Source organism: Hippichthys cyanospilos, chromosome 10 (genome assembly GCF_059441005.1).
Source record: "Hippichthys cyanospilos isolate Australia breed blue-spotted pipefish chromosome 10, RoL_Hcya_1.0, whole genome shotgun sequence".
Lineage (NCBI taxonomy): Eukaryota > Metazoa > Chordata > Actinopteri > Syngnathiformes > Syngnathidae > Hippichthys > Hippichthys cyanospilos.
In genome coordinates this window covers 1,690,176-1,708,305 of record NC_142378.1, presented here as the reverse complement: position 1 = coordinate 1,708,305, position 18,130 = coordinate 1,690,176, and the positions used below count along the sequence as shown (strand labels likewise).

General features: G+C 43.3%; 3 protein-coding genes across 4 annotated transcripts; all 3 read right to left on the bottom strand.

Moving 5' to 3' along the window:
• Positions 1-51: 51 nt before the first annotated feature.
• On the bottom strand, positions 52-2,575 carry lsm2 (LSM2 homolog, U6 small nuclear RNA and mRNA degradation associated). The gene is made up of 5 exons (XM_088425123.1): positions 2,511-2,575; positions 2,256-2,323; positions 2,098-2,128; positions 1,348-1,407; positions 52-611 (listed from the first exon to the last, which is right to left on the bottom strand). The coding sequence occupies exons 1-5, from the start codon at positions 2,511-2,513 to the stop codon at positions 486-488; spliced, it is 288 nt and encodes a 95-aa protein (XP_088281249.1). The 5' UTR covers positions 2,514-2,575; the 3' UTR covers positions 52-485.
• Positions 2,576-3,136: 561 nt separating this feature from the next.
• inpp5d (inositol polyphosphate-5-phosphatase D) lies at positions 3,137-11,806 on the bottom strand. 2 transcript variants are annotated; one of them, XM_088426279.1, is made up of 26 exons: positions 11,570-11,806; positions 11,432-11,495; positions 10,270-10,405; positions 10,063-10,201; positions 9,850-9,990; positions 9,259-9,349; positions 9,106-9,183; positions 8,970-9,047; positions 8,783-8,906; positions 8,604-8,710; positions 7,950-8,052; positions 7,605-7,801; positions 7,422-7,539; positions 7,249-7,345; positions 7,036-7,174; positions 6,853-6,961; positions 6,681-6,769; positions 6,384-6,465; positions 6,184-6,273; positions 5,992-6,102; positions 5,023-5,102; positions 4,866-4,953; positions 4,650-4,796; positions 4,353-4,584; positions 3,838-4,265; positions 3,137-3,299 (listed from the first exon to the last, which is right to left on the bottom strand). In XM_088426279.1, exons 1-26 carry the CDS (start codon positions 11,707-11,709, stop codon positions 3,259-3,261), a joined length of 3,249 nt encoding a protein of 1,082 aa, XP_088282405.1. In that variant the 5' UTR covers positions 11,710-11,806; the 3' UTR covers positions 3,137-3,258. The 2 variants fall into 2 exon arrangements, with proteins under 2 accessions (XP_088282405.1, XP_088282406.1); XM_088426280.1 differs by lacking the exon at positions 11,570-11,806 and having other exon boundaries at positions 10,270-10,362; positions 11,432-11,473.
• Positions 11,807-12,382: 576 nt separating this feature from the next.
• Positions 12,383-18,039, bottom strand: gpr17 (G protein-coupled receptor 17). The gene is made up of 2 exons (XM_088426031.1): positions 17,837-18,039; positions 12,383-15,006 (listed from the first exon to the last, which is right to left on the bottom strand). Exon 2 carries the CDS (start codon positions 14,997-14,999, stop codon positions 13,980-13,982), a length of 1,020 nt encoding a protein of 339 aa, XP_088282157.1. The 5' UTR covers positions 15,000-15,006; positions 17,837-18,039; the 3' UTR covers positions 12,383-13,979.
• Positions 18,040-18,130: the final 91 nt, after the last annotated feature.

The window sequence follows — 18,130 nt, the reverse complement described above, 5'->3', positions numbered from 1 at the left end:
CAAAATACTGCACAAAAATTATGTTTTTTCTTAAATCCTCCAGAATTGTCATGACATTTAGCATTTTTATTTCCCAGAAATGAACATTTACAAAGCAACACTTCCTATTGAGGCCCAACAGCACAGTAAAAAATAACAAACATCACAGCATGACTTTAAAAAAATAACTGTTTTCATACAAAAGTTTGCCACTTTTTTTTTTTTTTAACAAACTAAGAAAGGTATGAAATTTGCTGGGCTCTGAAGAGTTCTTTCAACTTGAAATAAAATTTTTAAAAAAGCCTCTGTGAGAATATTTACATGATTATTCTAGTAAAAATCATGTTTGTACTTGTAGAGTGTTCTCCATGTCAAATGTGGAATCGACAAACAAAAACGAGCCCATATCCCGACCCCTTTTTTCAATGAACAGAAAACTGAAGACTTCTTAGTGACAACCTTACCCCGAATAATGAATCCCCTACCCAGGCATGCCCTACCCGCGATCATTGCTTCTGCTGCATGGCCTCTTTGCGTGCGGCGTCTTGAAGAAGCTGCGTGTCCACCTCGTCGGCGGGCAGCTGCACGTAGCGCACCACCGAGCCGCGGATGAAGCAGTTTTTTACCGACAGCTGAAAACAAACAAGAGTTTCGTGATTACGCGAGTAAGGAAACGGCACGCGAAATTCTTTAAAAGCGGTTCTAAGGCCTGAGCCTAGCTTCTGCAGCTCAATGTTATATGATGGTATTTTCATAATTACGGCGTTCCCTCATTTTTCAAATGGCGAAATTGTGCATACGCAAACAAAGTGTACAAAATGTGTTAAAACCTTGCCTACCTTTCTTGCCCATGACCAGTGATCTCCTAAAACATACTATGGAGTTTGAAAGTGTGTCTATTTTTGGGCACAAACTTGATTTATTTCCTCTTACAACACACAACACAGAGTGCATTGTGAGTGGCCGCTAACTCTCCCCACAGCCCCAAGCACGACTCCCCACCCATTTCCTACAACGCAAGTTTTCTTAAAGAGTCAGGCTCAGTCACCCCCCCCCCCCCCCCCCCCAAAAGCCCTCTGTGCATATGTACGTCTCCGCAGAATGACGAGTAGCTGAACAAGACCGAGTATTAACAGGCTGTTGAACTACACCTTAAGACTGAGCGTGGGAGTGTTATTGCAGCACATCAGGCAGGCGTTGCTGTAAAGTGGTAGTCTTTTGGGGGGGGTGGAATATATATTCTTTTACATATACTGTATTTTGTTCTCAATATGATCAAGCTCCCACACGTCCCATTCATCCAACAGACTCATCAATGGGCCTTGCAGATGCTGCTGTTTTGGTTAGCAACAATATGACATAGCTTACCATGTGCGGGTATTTTTCTGGATCTGTGACGCTTATGTCCGTCAGCTTGATGTTGAGGTACTAAAACAGGGGAAGGGGAAAAAGCCAGAGTGGGTCAGGTCACGTTCGAAGGTTTTGGATCAGCACTAGCTTTGTTTTTTTTTGTTTTTTTAAATTATGTCCATTTTGGATCGAATCGTTCCACGTAAAATACCGTAAAATAACTAATTGCATCATAGCTTCTCAAACTGAGCCATTCCATATGTTAATTTTTTTGACACCCCATAAATCTAGCTTATTCCTATGCCCCATTATCCTTTGTTTGAAGGATGGCGTTTGCTACAGGTGAATGGCAAAAACGCTTTCCGTTCTTAAATTGCAAAATACTGTGATAATCCCCGAAGTTGACGAATAATAAAATGTGGTTTTCAATGCACGTAAAAAAAAAAAAAAACATTTCTGATGTGACAATTTTCTCAATATTCATAATTTTCTCAATTCTGGCAAAACAATCAGTTGTATACAAATCATTTTTACTTGCTTTAAATTGATTTCTTCATTAAAAATGTATGCCCTGATCAATAAACGTGGACATAAATAGGGTATTCCAAAGGCTAGTTTTAGTTACTAGTTTCATTACATCTTACAATGCTCTAAATCTATTGTCACGTGGGTGGATTTCTTTTATTTCTAGAACCCTTTTCCACTGTGGAACTTTTTACAATATATGTCCAAAAAAATAAAAATAGCAAAAATAAAATGTAGTCCTACCTGATCAACTGAATGAAGAGTCCCACATATGCTATAAAAAAAAAAAAAAACATAATGTATACATAAGTAAAGCATTACAACCAAGCATCAGGGTTAGCCATAATGAATTTTCGATGGATTCAAACACAAATTTGAATGAAAACATTAACGGAGCTCACCTTAAGTCGTTTTTTAATTCCACCACCACGTCTTTACCCACGAGCGACTTGAAAAACGAGTAGAAAAGCTGAACAGGAAAAATAGAGCACAAAACGACACAGCAACGTTAGCCTAGCAGCAAGCTAACAGTGGCAAAGGCGCAGATAGCACACATATTAACCAAACATTATTTTCGTTGTGATGAAATGTTAGCTTTAAATGGCCAAAAGCTTTAAAAAGACGACAAATTCATTCATTCGAGTGGGTTTTCTCACCATTGCGGCGCCGTTTTGATTTTTGCGGCGTTCGGGCTGACGTCGATTGCGTATGACGACGTCACTTTAAAGCGACGGCTCTGGTGATCAAGTTTCTCCACCAGGTGGTGCTATTTAGTAAGATTTTGCCTACTGGTACTTCGTTGAGTTTATTTAAGCCACAAAATCATGTAAAATCAAGAAAAATAACAAAAAAGGGCCGAATTTCAGGAATTTCATGTACTCAAGCACAATAAGTTTGTATCATGTTTTTACTCAACTTGCTTGATTGGTAGCCATTCACTTTTAGGCTGTTAAATTTCGTCACGTGATTAAATAACAAAATAAAATTATTAATGTTAATACGTCAACGAAGTAGTATTATTGAACTCTTTTGCAGTATTTTTACAGTTTTTGGATCATTTTCTTTCACATCCCTGCTTCAGTATTTTAGCCTGTGATGGGACACTCCTGGTTGTGTGATAACTAAGTTGTCATTGAAATTTTAAATGCCGTCACCATCTGGAAGAAATTTCAGCTCCCTAGTTTCTTCTTTCAGTGCTATCCCCCTTAAGTGTTGGAAGATGAAAGGGTTAACCGTGAGTGTTTAAATAGGGTTAAAACACACAAGTACTGTAGTCTAAATGTCCAGATCATGGAGTTACGTTTATTGGAGCATTGATCATAAATCTCAGTGGCATCAAAAATGTAATATGTGCAAGGTGCAAGGAATATTTTTTAAAGCGGTGTCCCGAGCTGCAATCAGATCTCACTTCACGGAATGGCCCATCTTGGGAATATTGGGATGCGCTGAAAAAAAAAAAAAAAGACCACCATCAGGTAACTTTTGTTAACATTTATGAGAATTTCGCTAGGGCATCAGTTAGTCCGTTTCCCCCCCTGTTATCTGGTCAAATGTTCTGGTCTGAAACAAAACAAGGAAGTAAATCAACAGGCTTGAGATCGTAGCAGTGGTTCTAAATGAACAAGTTACAGCGAGGTGAGAAAGAAATTTGACCCATTGGCACATCTGAGAATTTCGGAAAATTCCAATAAATCTCTGGAGTTGTGGCGTTGGGGTGTGAAAGCATTCTGACCAGACTCTTCTGTGATTTTGGTGAAAAAACTGTTGAAATTGACCGGTTGAAAATCCCTGAGACGGTTCCAAAATTCACATGAATTTCAACCTCAATCACATCCATCGAATCAGGATTGACCATGAACCAGAATGGTGCCATAACTTCATATGCTTTCTATAACATATGAGACCAATGGACCAAACTGAGGAGAAAACGGACTAATCCAACAACTGAGCTCGGAACCATAGGTGTGAAAACACCCTGCTTACGGTCTTTTTGGAGTGGCGTCTGGGTAGACCTTGTTGGTGGTCTGTGCTTGCTTGGGAGTTCCGAACTGTCCCTGTAGTCCCTAGGTTTTGGAGCCTGTGGATCCGGAGGTCCCGGGCGGATTTTGGTGGGCAGTGGCGGTCGGCTGTTGACCACGCAGCCCTGCGAGCGTGACGGAACCACTGGTTTCTTGTTCTGTACCACAGCGGCCGGAAGGAGAGGCTTGGACTCGGAGCAGGTGAAGGAACGATTACGGGGGGTGGGCACCGGGGGGCGTTCGGGGTCCCCGTCAGGTGGCTTCGATCCAAAACCGGGATCTGGTTGCAAGAGTTGGCTCTTCTGGGTGGCATCCTGATCTTTGGACTGACTTTGCGATGTTCCCATGGAGCCGTACAGTGGATTGTCAAACATCTCTGATGCCTCCACACTCCTAGGAGACAAAAATAGTCTCCAAACAGTCCATTATGAATTTCAGATTTTCTCAATTGTAAAGCAAAGTTGAAAAGTAAAAACTCACGTCGGTTTCAACGGTTTTCCGTTGGGACTCCTCTTGGAGTCCATCCCAGCTTGGCCCCCGATGGGTATGCTCCTGGGTGGCATGCTGTAACTCCAGCCTTTGTCAATTACATTACCGCTCCTGTAGGACACCTCCATGTAGCTTGGGTTGGATATGTCGTGTCCCGATTGGCCGGTGGGATTCCTGTCGCCGCTTTTGCTTTTAGAGTCATCTCTTTCCACTTTGACGAAGTCTGACGGTCAAAGAAAAACGTGGGTGAGACTAATGATCCCAAAGAAATGAAGTGATTAGACTCACCGTATAACTTCTCCGTGGGTTTGCCTTCAGAGGTGTGTAGCTGAATCCCACCGGTCAACACGCCGGATTTCTCACCATGGTGCGTGAGTGCCACTTGGAACTCGGTGTAGCAGAACTGGGCAGCTCGTAGAGCCACGCAACCCTCACCTTGGAACAAACGTAAAAAATCACTTCCGTTGCATATCTTTTCCGCCGTCTTTTTTCAGACGTCTTTACCATACGACTCATCCGAGTCGGTGGATTTGACGCAGATGAGGATGTGTTGGTCAAGAAGGTACTCGGGATCTGAGATGATTGGCGTGAGCTACAAATTGGTAAAGAAGATTCAGTTGATTCTGCGACGATTCCACATTTTCCGTAACCGAATCTGTACCTCAACTTGGTTGCCGAACCACACTTTGATGCACCCATCCGAGTGCTCCGTGTTCTCGCCTTCGCAGGTCCTGACGGTTTCTGAAAAAATTCAGGTGGCTGTTCACTTTTTGATTGATGTAAATACTTTGCCAAACGGGCTAAAGTCAAGACAGTCTTTTCATCTGTGAAGCCCTTTGAGACTTCGGTGATTTAGGGCTTTATGAATAAAATTTGATTGATTGATTGAAGACAGCACAATTCAGAAATTTTCCATCAATCTATCTAGCATCTGCCTCTTTATCCACAGTTGGTTCACAAAGTATCAACTTTACTGTAGAGGTAAATCCCAGACTTCCTACATCCAGCTCCTCTGGATGGTTCCCCAGGTGTTCCCAGGCCAGCCGAGAGATCTAGTCTCTCTAAAGTCTCCTGGATCGTCCCTGCAGCCAGGACATGCCTGGAACACCAAGTAGAGGCAGGGAGTCTCTACTTCGAGTCCCTTCCAGATGTTCCAGATCCACAGTTTATGACCATAAGTGAAGATACAAACATAGATCGACAGGTAAATCTTCGCCTTTCACCACAGCAGACAGATACAGAGTCCACAAAATAATAAACTTGGCATTCAACGTCGGATTTAAAACCTCCTTTTTATATAATGTAGCGCTGCATGTTTTGCCGTTCTCTTTGGCGTCATTCTACAATCCTTGCAAAAGAAGGACATTAGGTGTTACGAGAAGAACGGCAATATACAAAAGAATACCACGTACACAGAGTCCTTCCTTGGTAACTTTAAGCGAAACTTTTTTTAAACTTACGTTTTTAATCTTTCACAATAATTGAAAATCCTTATAATACGATTCGCAGGAAGTGCGTCTGTGACATGAATCTTGCGTCCCTGTGACACGCCATTTTCCGTAACAGTGGTTAAGTTGCACAGTGCAAATACCATGAGGTGTTTCAACCGCCAAAAGGTTTGTTAGCTTACTCTCCAAGCAGCTGGAGTGGTATTCAATAAAGAACTTGGTCTTTGACTTTGTCAGCAGGGTCGCCTTGCAGTTCATGATCTGTATACCGCCTTGGGGTGCGTTGTTTGGATCTGGGGAAAAGAAAAGAAAAATATACAACTCAGCGGTTTTGGGAGAAGATGAGTGGAAAACCATCCATATCATGAACAAACCTCGCTTGGAGACAAACTGCGAGGCTACGCCTACTTCAAAAGAGGCAAATACCGGCGAGTGGTCACTGGTCATAATGTCATTTGTGCAGCCTGGACAATTGAGAAGAACCAGCGAATCAAAATCTTTTGAGTTATATTTTTCCACATGTAAGTTGAGAAAATGTACTTGACCTGAGAACATTCGACTGGAAATTACTCACCGTAGGCTTGACAAACCACATGCACCAGTGGGTACGACTTGCGAAGGACACGATCGCACCATGACGGCAAATTATATTTAGTCTGCAAGATTTCAGGGTAAACAATTGATCAAAATACAGACATTTTTACGCGTGTGATACGCAGAGCTCGCTGTCCCTCAAAAGTCAATCTGCAGACCATTGGAGGTCCTCAAGAAAAACCCAAGAATGAGTAACATATCTACCAAGTAAAGGGCGGGCGGAGGGAGTGGGGTGGGGTGTGTGGGTGTTATAACAACTGAAAAAACACAAACGTACCCCTGTGGTTTTGGCCTTTGTGTAGGCATACTTGCCACGCGTGTAGCGCTCAAAGCGATACGTGGGCGCAAATGTGATTTCCTCCTCGGCTACGACCCCAGAAAGAGAGAAAAACAAATCTCCGTGATCTGAAAATTTGAAGTATGAGTCTGATGTCAAGGTGAAGGGGTACCGAAGTGCAAGAAAACTTTGTCGTCGTTTATCTCCATGTTGAGCTGGTCTCTGTTCAGGAGTTCCTGGTATTGCTGCTGCTTGATCTTTGATATTACATACTCTGCTTCCTGATAAGATGCGAAAATGGTACGTTTAAACAAAAATCAACTTTCTGGGGCTGCGTTTCTTTGTTGCAATTTACCAGATTTGGGAAATCCACACGATAGTTGAGATCACCAAACCAGAAGAGGTGCGTGAACTTATGGGTGATGTCGAACGGATTGAGTTTCTTGTCTCCCAGATTGAGGAATCGCAAGATGTTCAGGTAGTTTTGGTTACGCCTGCAAAGACGGGCCCATTTTAAACCTAAATCTGGCCGTTTGGGCAAAACCGGAAGGATCGACGTCCTGCCCACCTGAGCTTTTTCTCACTTCCCGACGTCAGGTGACTGTTGACAAAACCGAATGAAGTTCCGTTGAACATGAAGGACACTCCTACCGCACCTTTGTTTCCTGAGAATCCAGCAATTGGACTGAATTTCATTGACTTGAAGCATTTGTTGTGGGGCAATTTTTTAGCCTTGCGTACCCAACGTGTTGGCGATCCCTGTCTTGACACTATCAGAGAAAACATGCGAGATCCTGTTTTCATGCTCCGGCTTGGCCAAGACCATAATCCGGATGTTCCACAGTGTTTGGATGACTATCTGCGAGGACGGATATTTATTCATGGATGAGCATCGATCCAACTGACGTTTCCTGATTCACTCACCTGTTTGAAGCTGATATTTGTGATATCCCTCAAGACCCCTTTGACAGTGTCGGACCACTCCCTTTCGCCCAGCGGGTCCTCCTGTGTCCCGATGACGTAAATGTCGTGCGGGATGTGGTCAGCGGTGTCATCCTGGGTCTTCCCTTGGCCTTTACACTGAAACCAGGAGTTGATGTTGTGCGGGGGACCTGCGTTTCCTGCAGGAACATGCGCACGAAAATATCTTTTGTAGACCAGGATCCCATTTGGTCCAAAGACAAGGAATACTAATTTTAACCGAGTCAACACAGGTTTAACTCCAGAGCTTCTTATCTAACCTCTGTGATCAGAATTCAAGATTCTTACCCATATTCCAGGTCCCGACAAAGACTGTTATCATGTCCGGTTCTGGTTTTTCCGAATGTTTGTTCTTCATTTGTTGAAGAAGCTGACAGAAGCCTTCTCTTTTCTGATGTGGGAAGAAAAGTACAACTGACATAATTGCCGGTAGGCTACGTGACTAAAATAATAGCCTAGCTCTTTGCATTTCAAAAATTTAAGGGAAAATAAATTTTTGTCATGTACAGGCCACACCGATCTATGAACTGCGGGTATTTTAATATCTGATACTTACACAGACAGATGGGACTAGAACGTTTTTAAAATGTGTATGGATAGTTAGAGATAAGATCAAAACCAACATATATTCAACACAACACCAACACATTCGAATTGTTAGAATATTGCACCAACACAACAGTAACACGCTTGATTGTATTTTCTAGGGGAGAGTATGGTGGTGAATAAAAGAGTAGGAAAAAACATGTAGATACACCACACTGGATTATAAACCGCAGGGTTCAAAGGTCGCTTTAACCAAAGATTGTTGTAGAAATGTCATGAGTGTGACGTTTCTTCTTGAGTAAGCCAAACACTTTCATTCTTGGCGATTTTTTTCCCCGTCCTACATGGTGGTTTTCAGTTTTTAAAAATGCTAAAAAGCGGAACGTGTGTACCGACCTTGGTGTTGTCGAAGACAAATTCCTTGCGTAAAATCTTTTCTTTCTCCGTCTCCACCACTATGACCAATTTGGCGTGCATCTTCTGCGACTTCACCAGCTGTCTGACTGGGTACCAGTAACAGCAAAATTGGGTCAAGGGTCAAACTGGAAATAAAGGTCTTTCAAAAAAGTCCTTACTTTTATTGTGGACAAAGTACTTGTCGTCTGGCGCGTCCCTCGCCTTCTTGATGTGAAGCTTCCCGCCTTCCACGTCCACTTTCATGAACATTTTGGTGGGGATCCCCAGAGATTCTTGTTTGACCTTGCAGGTGCGAGATGATGATCAAATACATGACAAATTTTTAAAGAAGGTTTCAGGGGTTACCTCAAACACAACGGGCGGGATCAGAGACTTCCTGTGGCGTCCTTCGTAGCCGACGGATTTGAACACAGCATTTATAGCCTAAATTGAGAGAGCGGTGTTTGAAACCGTCATCGTTCACGGAATAATCGACGGTTACCTTGTCCTCGATGGAGTGGAGAAGTTTTGTCAGTTGCTCCAGCATCAGGGACACGGATTGGCCTGGATCTGCAGGATTCTGGGGAAAGAAAAAGTCCATGACATTTTTTTTTTTTGTAGCGTTAGAGGAATACAAAAAGATCAAGCCACTCACTTGTTTTGGAAACATTTCAACGCCCGGGGCAAGATGTTGGTCCAACGCTCTGTGGCAAACCTCCAGAGCTGGTAGAATCCGGAATATTTCACTGCCTCACCAAAAAAGTAAAGTCTCATTATTCAGCTATGCTTTCATCTTGATCACTGAGTGGGCACTACGTCAAAGCATGTTTTTTGGCAAACAAATAAAGGTCTAAGTTTGAATTCTGGCAAGGCCTTAGGACCTTTCTCTGTGGAGTTAAAATTCCAGTTGTAAAATCTGACCATTTTTCAGTCATTTTCTTCCACATCATTTTGATAGTATTTTAGCCTGGGAATCGCACACTCCTACTAATGTGAAAAAAGTTGTCGTGCCAGGTTGAGCTTTGACAAGTTGTCGACATCTGGGTGAAATTTCAGCTCCCCAGTGTCTTCTTTCAATGCTTTCCCTTTGATACGAAATGCCTTTGATGTAGAGAGCAAAGGAATGGACAAAAGGTATGACTTTCAGTTCGGGTGATGACTTGCGACCATTTCAGGTCACGATAGGACAGATTCTGGCCCACGAGTGATCCCGAACAGGATAAGTACGGAAAATGGATGAGCGTACCTGTTTAGGTTCTTGCAGATTGCCACTGTGAGTCTGTTGAGACCAGGAAGGCTAGTGTTCCCATTCTGGACTTGCTCAGCATCCAGACAAATGGAAGTCCTGAAGTAGTCAAAAATGAGGATTTGCTGCTCCTCTGGTATCCTAAAACCGCAAAGACCTTTAATCCCGAGACTAGGTACGCAGCCTTTCAAGATGGGATCGTAACAAGCATACGCGGCCATGTCCATTTGCTGCAGCCTCGTCAGGAAGCTGTCCGACAAGCCGGCCTGCTCGCAGGATTTGACGTCGCCGTCCTTCACCTCGTTGGCCATGAAGGTCCTGGGTGGAAGCTGCGGTGGAGGATTGTTGGATTCTGGAGGGCAAACCAGATCTTTTAGAATCTTTTGGTAGATGTTAACATTTCGTTGAACGTGGCCTCACCCGGCTCCTCTTCGACCTCCTCCTCCCTTTGAACGGGATACTGCAAATGCGTGATGAGGCCCATGTTAGGGTTGTGGTAGGCCTCCACCAGCTCTGGAAGCATAGAAAAGAACCTGATGGGAACTCCTTCTGAAGCCTGGGGGAAAAAATAAAAGCACAAACAGCGAGCCGTTGTGAGATATTTAGAGGGGAACTTTGGAGGTCCACAACTCAATCTGTAGCTTTAAAACCTTTGTGGGAACCTTCAACTTAGACCTATTCTACCAGTGTCAACTCCTGTCCTGTTCTGCCACTTCCAACCAATCAAACCTTTGCCTGTCCTATTCTTCCTGTCTCGATTAAACCGCTTGCTGCCTGTCCTGTGTTACTCACATCAACCACTCAGGTCTTACTTTGTCCTGTTCCATATCTTAAAACCAAACAACCCTGTGCCTGTCATTCTTCCTGTCTCCATTAAACTCCTTGTTGCCTGTCCCGTATGAATCACATCAACCACTCAGATTTTATCCAGTCCAGTTCCGCCTCTTCCAATCAATGCACCCTATGCCAGTCCTGTTCTTCCTGTCTCAGTTAATCCACTTGTTACCTGTCCTGTATCACTCACATTAACCCCTCAGATCTTACCCTGTCCTGCTCTGCCTCTTCCAATCAATCAACAACCTTTTGCCTGTTCTTCCTGTCTCGAGAACCGAGTTTGGACCCCCCTGACCTACATCAACCAAAGAGCTCCTTCCCTGTCCTGTCCCGCCACTTCCAACCAATAAACCCTATGCCTGTATGCCTGTCCTGTTCTTCCTGTCCTAGCCCAATAGCTTGTTGCCTGTCTTGTATCACGCACATCAACCCATCGGCTACTTACCTGTCTTGTCCCATCTCTTCCGGCCAATCACCCGTTCCCTGTCCTGTTCCTCCTACGCTAATCACATACTCTAGCTTGACGTAGCTAGAGCTGTCACTGGTCCGTGACGCATGGTTTTTTTTCAGCCAGTTCCACTCAAGTCCCTCACAATGTGGTTGTATCACTCTGCGAACACCCTCTTGTTCCCTCTCCACCTTCATCGAATACATGTTTACTTTTTTTTGTTTGATAAGACAATAGATGCCATCTTTTTAGCCTCGCACGACAGCGGGGAAGTAAATTTAGTACGTTTTTGTCACCCACCTGCACTGACAGCTTCTTATCTTCATTGGGTAGGATTCTGTATGTGTATACTTGTTTCTGGAATCTGGAGTAAAATGGTGAAATGTGAAACTATGTTTCAAAACGCATTTAAGGAGGAGTATAATGGTGCCTACTCACAAAACACACAAGGCGAAAGCCCCTTGTATGGACTCGCTGTCCCGAATGAGGAAGCTTCCATCTTTAGCCGCCTTAGAGAGGAGATCTTCCGTCTTGGAGCGGGTGATATTGCCATGACACCAAGCCTGGTAGCTGTGCATCCTGACTGCTGCCGTCCCTTTCGCATCTAAACTAGTCTAACATTAGTACCGATTTTTTTTTTTTCTCTTTTGGAGCTTCATCTTTCACAAGTGTGCTCTTTCATTCTCACTTCCTCATTTGTAACAGACACCCACACAACCATGCACAACCCCTTAAGCTGGATATGTAACACATCCATAAATGCAAATGTGCTAAATTCACTTTTTGTCATCTTAATACCTTTTTCTTGTTAATTGCAGTTGTGTGTTGTTTTTTTTGTACGTTTTGCAACTTTTACCTAGAAAACCAGGAAGTCGCAAAACAGGAAGGATCAACAACTTACTTCATGATACGTTCTGTCTTATAAAAGTAAACGCGACTCCCTTTAAAGTTACAGCGTCTGCATTTAAATGAGAAGTACGCTGCGAACAATATTCAGGAAGCAGCGCTTTAGAACGGCTTGCCGTTTTCATGAGATGGACAGGAAACGTTGCAGAAATAGGAGGAAAATAGACAGCTGAAAAAAACCACAACATGGGTCACATGATACAAAAAAAAGTAGATGTGCAAATGACAAACCCTGCCTGATCTTTAAATAGCTTGAGTCACTTTCACAGTAAAGCGTGATGGTGAAATGGCAGATTTTTACAAAACGTACTGATAATAATGACCGCTTGGAAATTGATATTCGCATGTTTATTGTTGACAATATAAAGTCACAGAAGGCTCACAATGTTCCAAATGCTCAATTTACAATCACTCGATAGGATAAAAGCAAAAGGGAAATACAAAAATGCAGCATTTTGATGAAGGAACAAACATAACATTACTTTACAAATATAGTACATTTTTTTTCCTTGTAAACAACACATAAGACAAAATGGATTGCAAGAGAAAAGAAGTGATTACAATTTTTTTTTACAAGAGAAATTTTACAAGAATGAATCATCTTGTTTTAAGGAAAAAAAAAATATTTTTTTTAAGTGTTATTTATTTTGTTAGGGAAAAGTGTATTCTCAAGAAAAAAAATACTTATTTTTTTAGAGGTTTTTTATGAATTGAGTTGTACATTGAAAAAAGTGTAATGTTACAAGAATAAAGTTTTAATCTTTTGAGTATAAGATTATAACAATATGATCAATATTTTCAAGAAAAAATAGTGTAATGTTTTGGAGTAAATGACAAAGTTGTAGTCAGTAAAATAGTTAAGGAAATAGTAATTAGAAAAGTGTCATATTTGACAGAAAAAAATTGCAGTTAAAAAACATACTTCACTGTTCAGTTAACCAACTACCATTAAAAAAAAATACTACAGCAAATGATTGTATTCAAGGGCACCTTTTTGATTCTATATTTCATAAGTTTTAGTTTAACAACATGTCAATTTTTAAAACAAAAGAAAAACCTAAAAAAATAAACCCATTACAAACTGGTAGGAAGGAATAAATATAACACAGGAGGCAATTATTATCAATAAAGCTAGCATGGCGGGTCAGACAATAAGGTCCAAACCTCATGTCTGTAAATGGACCAATTAACATCAACTTTGGCAGAAGCGTAGAAAAATTAGCAATTAAAAAAAAAAATCCCACCTGCATTAGTTACAAATTTACATAGAAGAGTGCTGGTTTTGGTTTAATCACATTTCAATATTTTAAGTAAAACATTTTTTTTCAGCAACTATTTTCAGCGAATAGTAAAAAAATAATAATCCCAACAGGTCGTGTTTTTCTGGCTATTTTAACCAAGTAACAAACTCACCAAGCTAAGCTAACACATCAAGTTTGTTTACGTCTGTCCAAAACAAAAAATCCAATGATTAGATCATTAGCAAGCTCAGCAGGAGCTTGCTAACAATCCAAGTTTTTGTGCAATTATTTTTTTTTTCAGGCTTAGGCTATGCCCTTGTTGGGGCATGCCCGAGCACTCATTTTTCCTCTCCTGAGACCTCTTAGAACCCTGCCCTGGCGGGCCTTGCTGTCTGTAGCCCATTAGTCAATTGTGTCATATGTATCTTGGACGGTTTGATCTTGTTAGGTCAAACTTTTGTTGCCTTGCAGGTGTAATGATAATAAAGATCTATCCTCGAGGCCTGGAGTTTGACACCTATGTGTTAGGGTTATGATAGTACCGCCTAAATCACCAAATCATTATCTGTTTTTTTTCCAGTTTCTGTGTGAAATCAGTCTTTGGACAGTCGGTTCTTTTGAAAAGTCTTTTTTTGTTTACAGAAACATAAAATCCAGGAGATGAAACGAAAAAATACTCGTGACGCATTTGGCAGATCAGTTCAAAACTCTGATTTGGCACTCACAGAACTCTCATGGGTCCCCTTCAAGTCCCCGCTGGTAGCCCCCGACGTCGCCGCCGCCTTGTCCTTGCACAGGAGTCGCATCAAGGTACCGCGGAACTTTTCGGCGCCGAACAGGTAGACGAGCGGATCCATGGCGCCGTTGAGGCACGTCAGGAGCGACGTGAGTCGGTTGGCCAGGCTCAGACCTCGGCGGGTCCGGCATGACGCATCCGGGTGGCCGTAGCCCAGGATGAAGGTGGCTCGGCTGGCGTGGTAAGGCAGGAAGCACACCACGTATATGAGCATGACCAGTCCGATGGTGCGCAGCGCCCTCAGTTTTAGCGCGGGCTCCAACCGGGATCCCCGATGCAGGCTGCGGATGATGAGCAGGTAGCAGGACAGCGTGGCGAGGAAGGGTGGGGTAAAAGCAACGGCGAGGGAGATCAGCGCCTTGCGTGATGCCTTCTCCCGGTAGAGCTGCAAACAAACGCTGGTGCCGTCCACCTCTAGCGTCTGGTGGGTCACCAGCAGGGGCGCCATGGCGACAGTGACCAGCGCCCACAAGCAGAAACTGATGATGTGGGCGTAGCGGGCCCGGCGCACCTTCAGCGAGCGCACGGCATGGACCACCGCCAGGTAGCGGTCGACGGCCACGCACGCCAGGAAGTACAAGCTGGCGTACATGTTGACATAAAAAAGGAAACCCGCCAACCGGCAGGGTACCTCGCCAAAGGGCCAATGGCCCCCGGTAAGGTGGTAAGTGGCCCTCAGGGGGAGGATGACCACGTAGGACAGATCGGCCACAGCAAGATGGGTCAGGAAGATATTGGCCGGGGAGGACGTGCCGCGCTGGTGGGAGAAGATCCAGAGCGCCAGGCTGTTGCCGTTGAGAGCCAGGAAGAAGATCAGGATGTAGAAGCTACCAAACAGGACGTTCTCCAACGCTGAGTCCAAGGCGCAGTTTTGTGATGTCTGATTGGACAACAGGAACGGCAACTCCGTCGTGGAAAACTCCATTTTGGGTCTGTCAAGAAACGTTTTTTTTAAAGAAGGATTAAGGTTAAATCCCCTGTCCATCCATCCATTCTCTTACATTCAATGTGAGATGGAGCCCAACTCTGAATAAGGGGATCCTTTTGGTAAAATTCCACAAACAACTCTAACCCCAACATGTTCATGGACCCCAACCAAACATTCAGATACTATATGTTCAATCTTAGAGCTCAGGTCCCTCTGAGAAGGTGCTAGACACCCAGGTTGGATGTACCCCCACTCACGCCCTTCCAGAGCTTCATAAATTGGCTTCTGAAACTCTACTTGGAAATTAGAATCCAACTTGGAATCTTAGAAGACATCAGGAATAGCACTTGGCATATTCCATCCCTGAATTCAGAATTGACCCTTTTCAGAATGCGTTTAGGTGGCAGCAAATTTCTCATTCTCCACCAGTTGCAATCCCCAAACCTAAACCCAAACAAGACCTGACCCAAACTAAACTAAAGTAAACTAAACCAGCCCTGAACTGACCTACACTGAATTGAACAAAACTCAAACCAGACCTAAACTAAACTAAAGCCAAACCAGCACTGACCTACTGAGTTTTCACTGAGGTGAACCGCCATGTTTTGAGAAAATACGTGAAACGTGTGAGCTAGCAAAACCTTCAACACTGTTTGTTGCTTAGGTTAGCAGTGAAAAAAATCCCAAGAAACTTAACAACTTGTTTTGTGAAGAGGAAGTCTTGATCTTCTAGCAAGTCAAAGAGTAGTCACTATCAGATTTTTCGCTAGTAGCGACACTAGCATTCATTGTTGGGCAGCGGGAACCGGCCCGTGACTAACACCCCCCTGCCGTGCGCTACTTCCTGTCGTCGGCCAAGAGATGCTGGAGAGATTATCGGTTAGGATTTTACACCAAAGGGCAGTACGGTGTGCTAATGTTTTGTTTGGGGTTCAAATTTTTGTATTGTTTATTTCTACTTTACTTTAAAATTAAATAACGTGAGGATGTTGCATTATGTGTTTTTTATCAACAATAACTGTGATGTGTTTTTACATTTTTTAATGAAAAAAAAATATTTATTATGTTATAATTACAGGATTATGACTTTTGTAGACTTTTGCATTATGAGAGTCCAGGCTAAGCCAATCATCGAAATCATTGAAAGGCTTGCAAATGTCATAAATTGGACGCTAGCGCCACCTGGTGGTTTTGTGGTGTCAACACAAAAATTTCTATTGCACCCCAGTCACGTGTTGCCGTTGTAAGGATTCATGCAAAAATCGGGGGGAAATGCGTGATAAAATATCAAGTTTTCAATATGTCCAAAATTGACAATATTTTCAAGTTTAAATGGCAGTAAATGAGCCCGACATGGGCTAAATTTGACGCCTATAGGGTGTATATCTCGACCTCTCGTTTGCAAGCATTTAGAAGGGGATTAAGTGTAAAATTGGAATATATCAAATAAAATGTAACCCCGACATAACCTGGGCGGACATTCCCCAGTTGGATCTTCATGATTTAAAATGGAGTAAAGTTTGACTTACGCATTCCGCTTGAGCTCGCGTGTTATGTTTGAGACACGCCTCGCGCTTCATCAACCTCGACTCACGTCCCCCGGGAGCCCCCCCGACGGACGCCCTCGGCCCTTGATTATTATTACCAGTTTTGTCATTGCGTTCCTTTTCATCCCGACAGCGGGGCGGGAACGACCGATAAGTAACAACTTGTCGCAGATGTTGAAAGGAGTGGCGGGTAACAAAATAAGTTGGTGTGATTTGTGCGTTGATTGGCAGGCGGGTCATCATTATGTGCTCATAAGTTATTATTGTTGGGATCAGGCCAGATTTCCGATCACGTGGGATCCCCCTTTTTCTTTTTTGCAGCTGAATGCGGTTCGGTTCGGGCGTTTTGCGCCGTTGTGGGCGTGAACACAGCCGACTAGCTTCTAGGCCAATGGAAGAAACTCCCGTCATTCCTTTGTCATTCGCAGATACTTGATAAATATTTTAAAACGCCTTTCCTCCAGTCTATTAATTTGCGTCCACTGTTGTGTCCATTTTGTCCGAGCGAGACGTCAATGTTAAATGCATTCCGCCTAAACACATGAGACATCATTGGAATGCGCAGGATGTCCTCACGTGAGCACACTAGGACTTATTTGGATAGCTGCAATGAGTCAGAAGATGTAGAGCAAAAACAAATGTCCACCACAGTGGACAGAAATGAATGGGCTGGGTTTCAAAAGGATATTGATATTTTTGTTCGTCAAAGAGTATTTATACTAACATCAAAGGTTCTAGTTTTGTGCCGGTTGCAGCCAAAGTGCAGTTAAATTGTGCATGTGGTTTTTTGTTGTTGTTTTTTTTTGTATTTTTGCAGCTGAGAGCAGTTCGGTTCGGGCGTTTTGCGCCGTTGTGGGCGTGAACGCAGAAGACGAGCTTTCAGGCCAATGGAAGCAACTCTTGTCATTCCTTTGTCATTCCCAGATGCTTAATACACATTTAAACATTTTAAAAACTTACGGTTTAGCCATCTCATTCATTTGTGTCCACCGTTGTGTCCATTTTGTCTGAGAAAGACATCAAAGTGAATTGCATCCCACCTAAACACGTGAGGCATCATCGTAAAGGCCAGGATGCCCTCACGTGAGAACGCAAGGACTTATTTGGATAGCTGTAATGAGTCAAAAGATATAGACCAAAAACAAATGTCCACCACAGTGGACACAAAAAAATAGGCTGGCTCTCAGGGGGGAAATGCTGTCTGGAATTTTGAAAGAAACTGACTAAAAGATGCAAATGCAGTTTTAAAAAAATCTTTTGGATCGGGAAAAGAAGTGGAAGACTCACCTGATATTCTCGGAGAAAAGCGATAAAGACGCCAGGGGAGGCCGGCAGCAAGACAAACAGATCCGGATTCTTCTCAAGCTCCCCTCGCTTCTCCTCCCTCAAGATGTCCCGGCCGACGGAACGGCGGCTCTTTTTGTGCCTGTACAAATTAGACAAGAAGAGAGAGGGAGTCCCGACGGGAGGCTTGGGTTTGAACCCTGAACCCTCCCCTTTCTTCCTCCTCAGAGAGCCACTTGTTGCGCTCCACAATAGCCCCGAGTCAGACTGAGCGGTGAAGAATGGCGTGCCCGGTCC

Excerpts from the sequence above, each read along its gene's own strand:
- lsm2 (XM_088425123.1), bottom strand. Across the intron at positions 2,129-2,255 it reads GAATTAAAAAACGACTTAAG|CATATGTGGGACTCTTCATT; the intron begins GTGAGCTCCGTT and ends TTTTTTTTATAG. Across the intron at positions 612-1,347 it reads CAGAAAAATACCCGCACATG|CTGTCGGTAAAAAACTGCTT; the intron begins GTAAGCTATGTC and ends GTTTGTTTTCAG.
- gpr17 (XM_088426031.1), bottom strand. The coding sequence starts at position 14,999 with ATGGAGTTTTCCACGACGGAGTTGCCGTTCCTGTTGTCCAATCAGACA.
- inpp5d (XM_088426279.1), bottom strand. The coding sequence starts at position 11,709 with ATGCACAGCTACCAGGCTTGGTGTCATGGCAATATCACCCGCTCCAAG. Across the intron at positions 9,991-10,062 it reads CAGCAAATGGACATGGCCGC|GATACCAGAGGAGCAGCAAA; the intron begins GTATGCTTGTTA and ends TTGCGGTTTTAG. Across the intron at positions 3,300-3,837 it reads GACGCCACTCCAAAAAGACC|CGCATCCCAATATTCCCAAG; the intron begins GTAAGCAGGGTG and ends TTTTTTTTTCAG.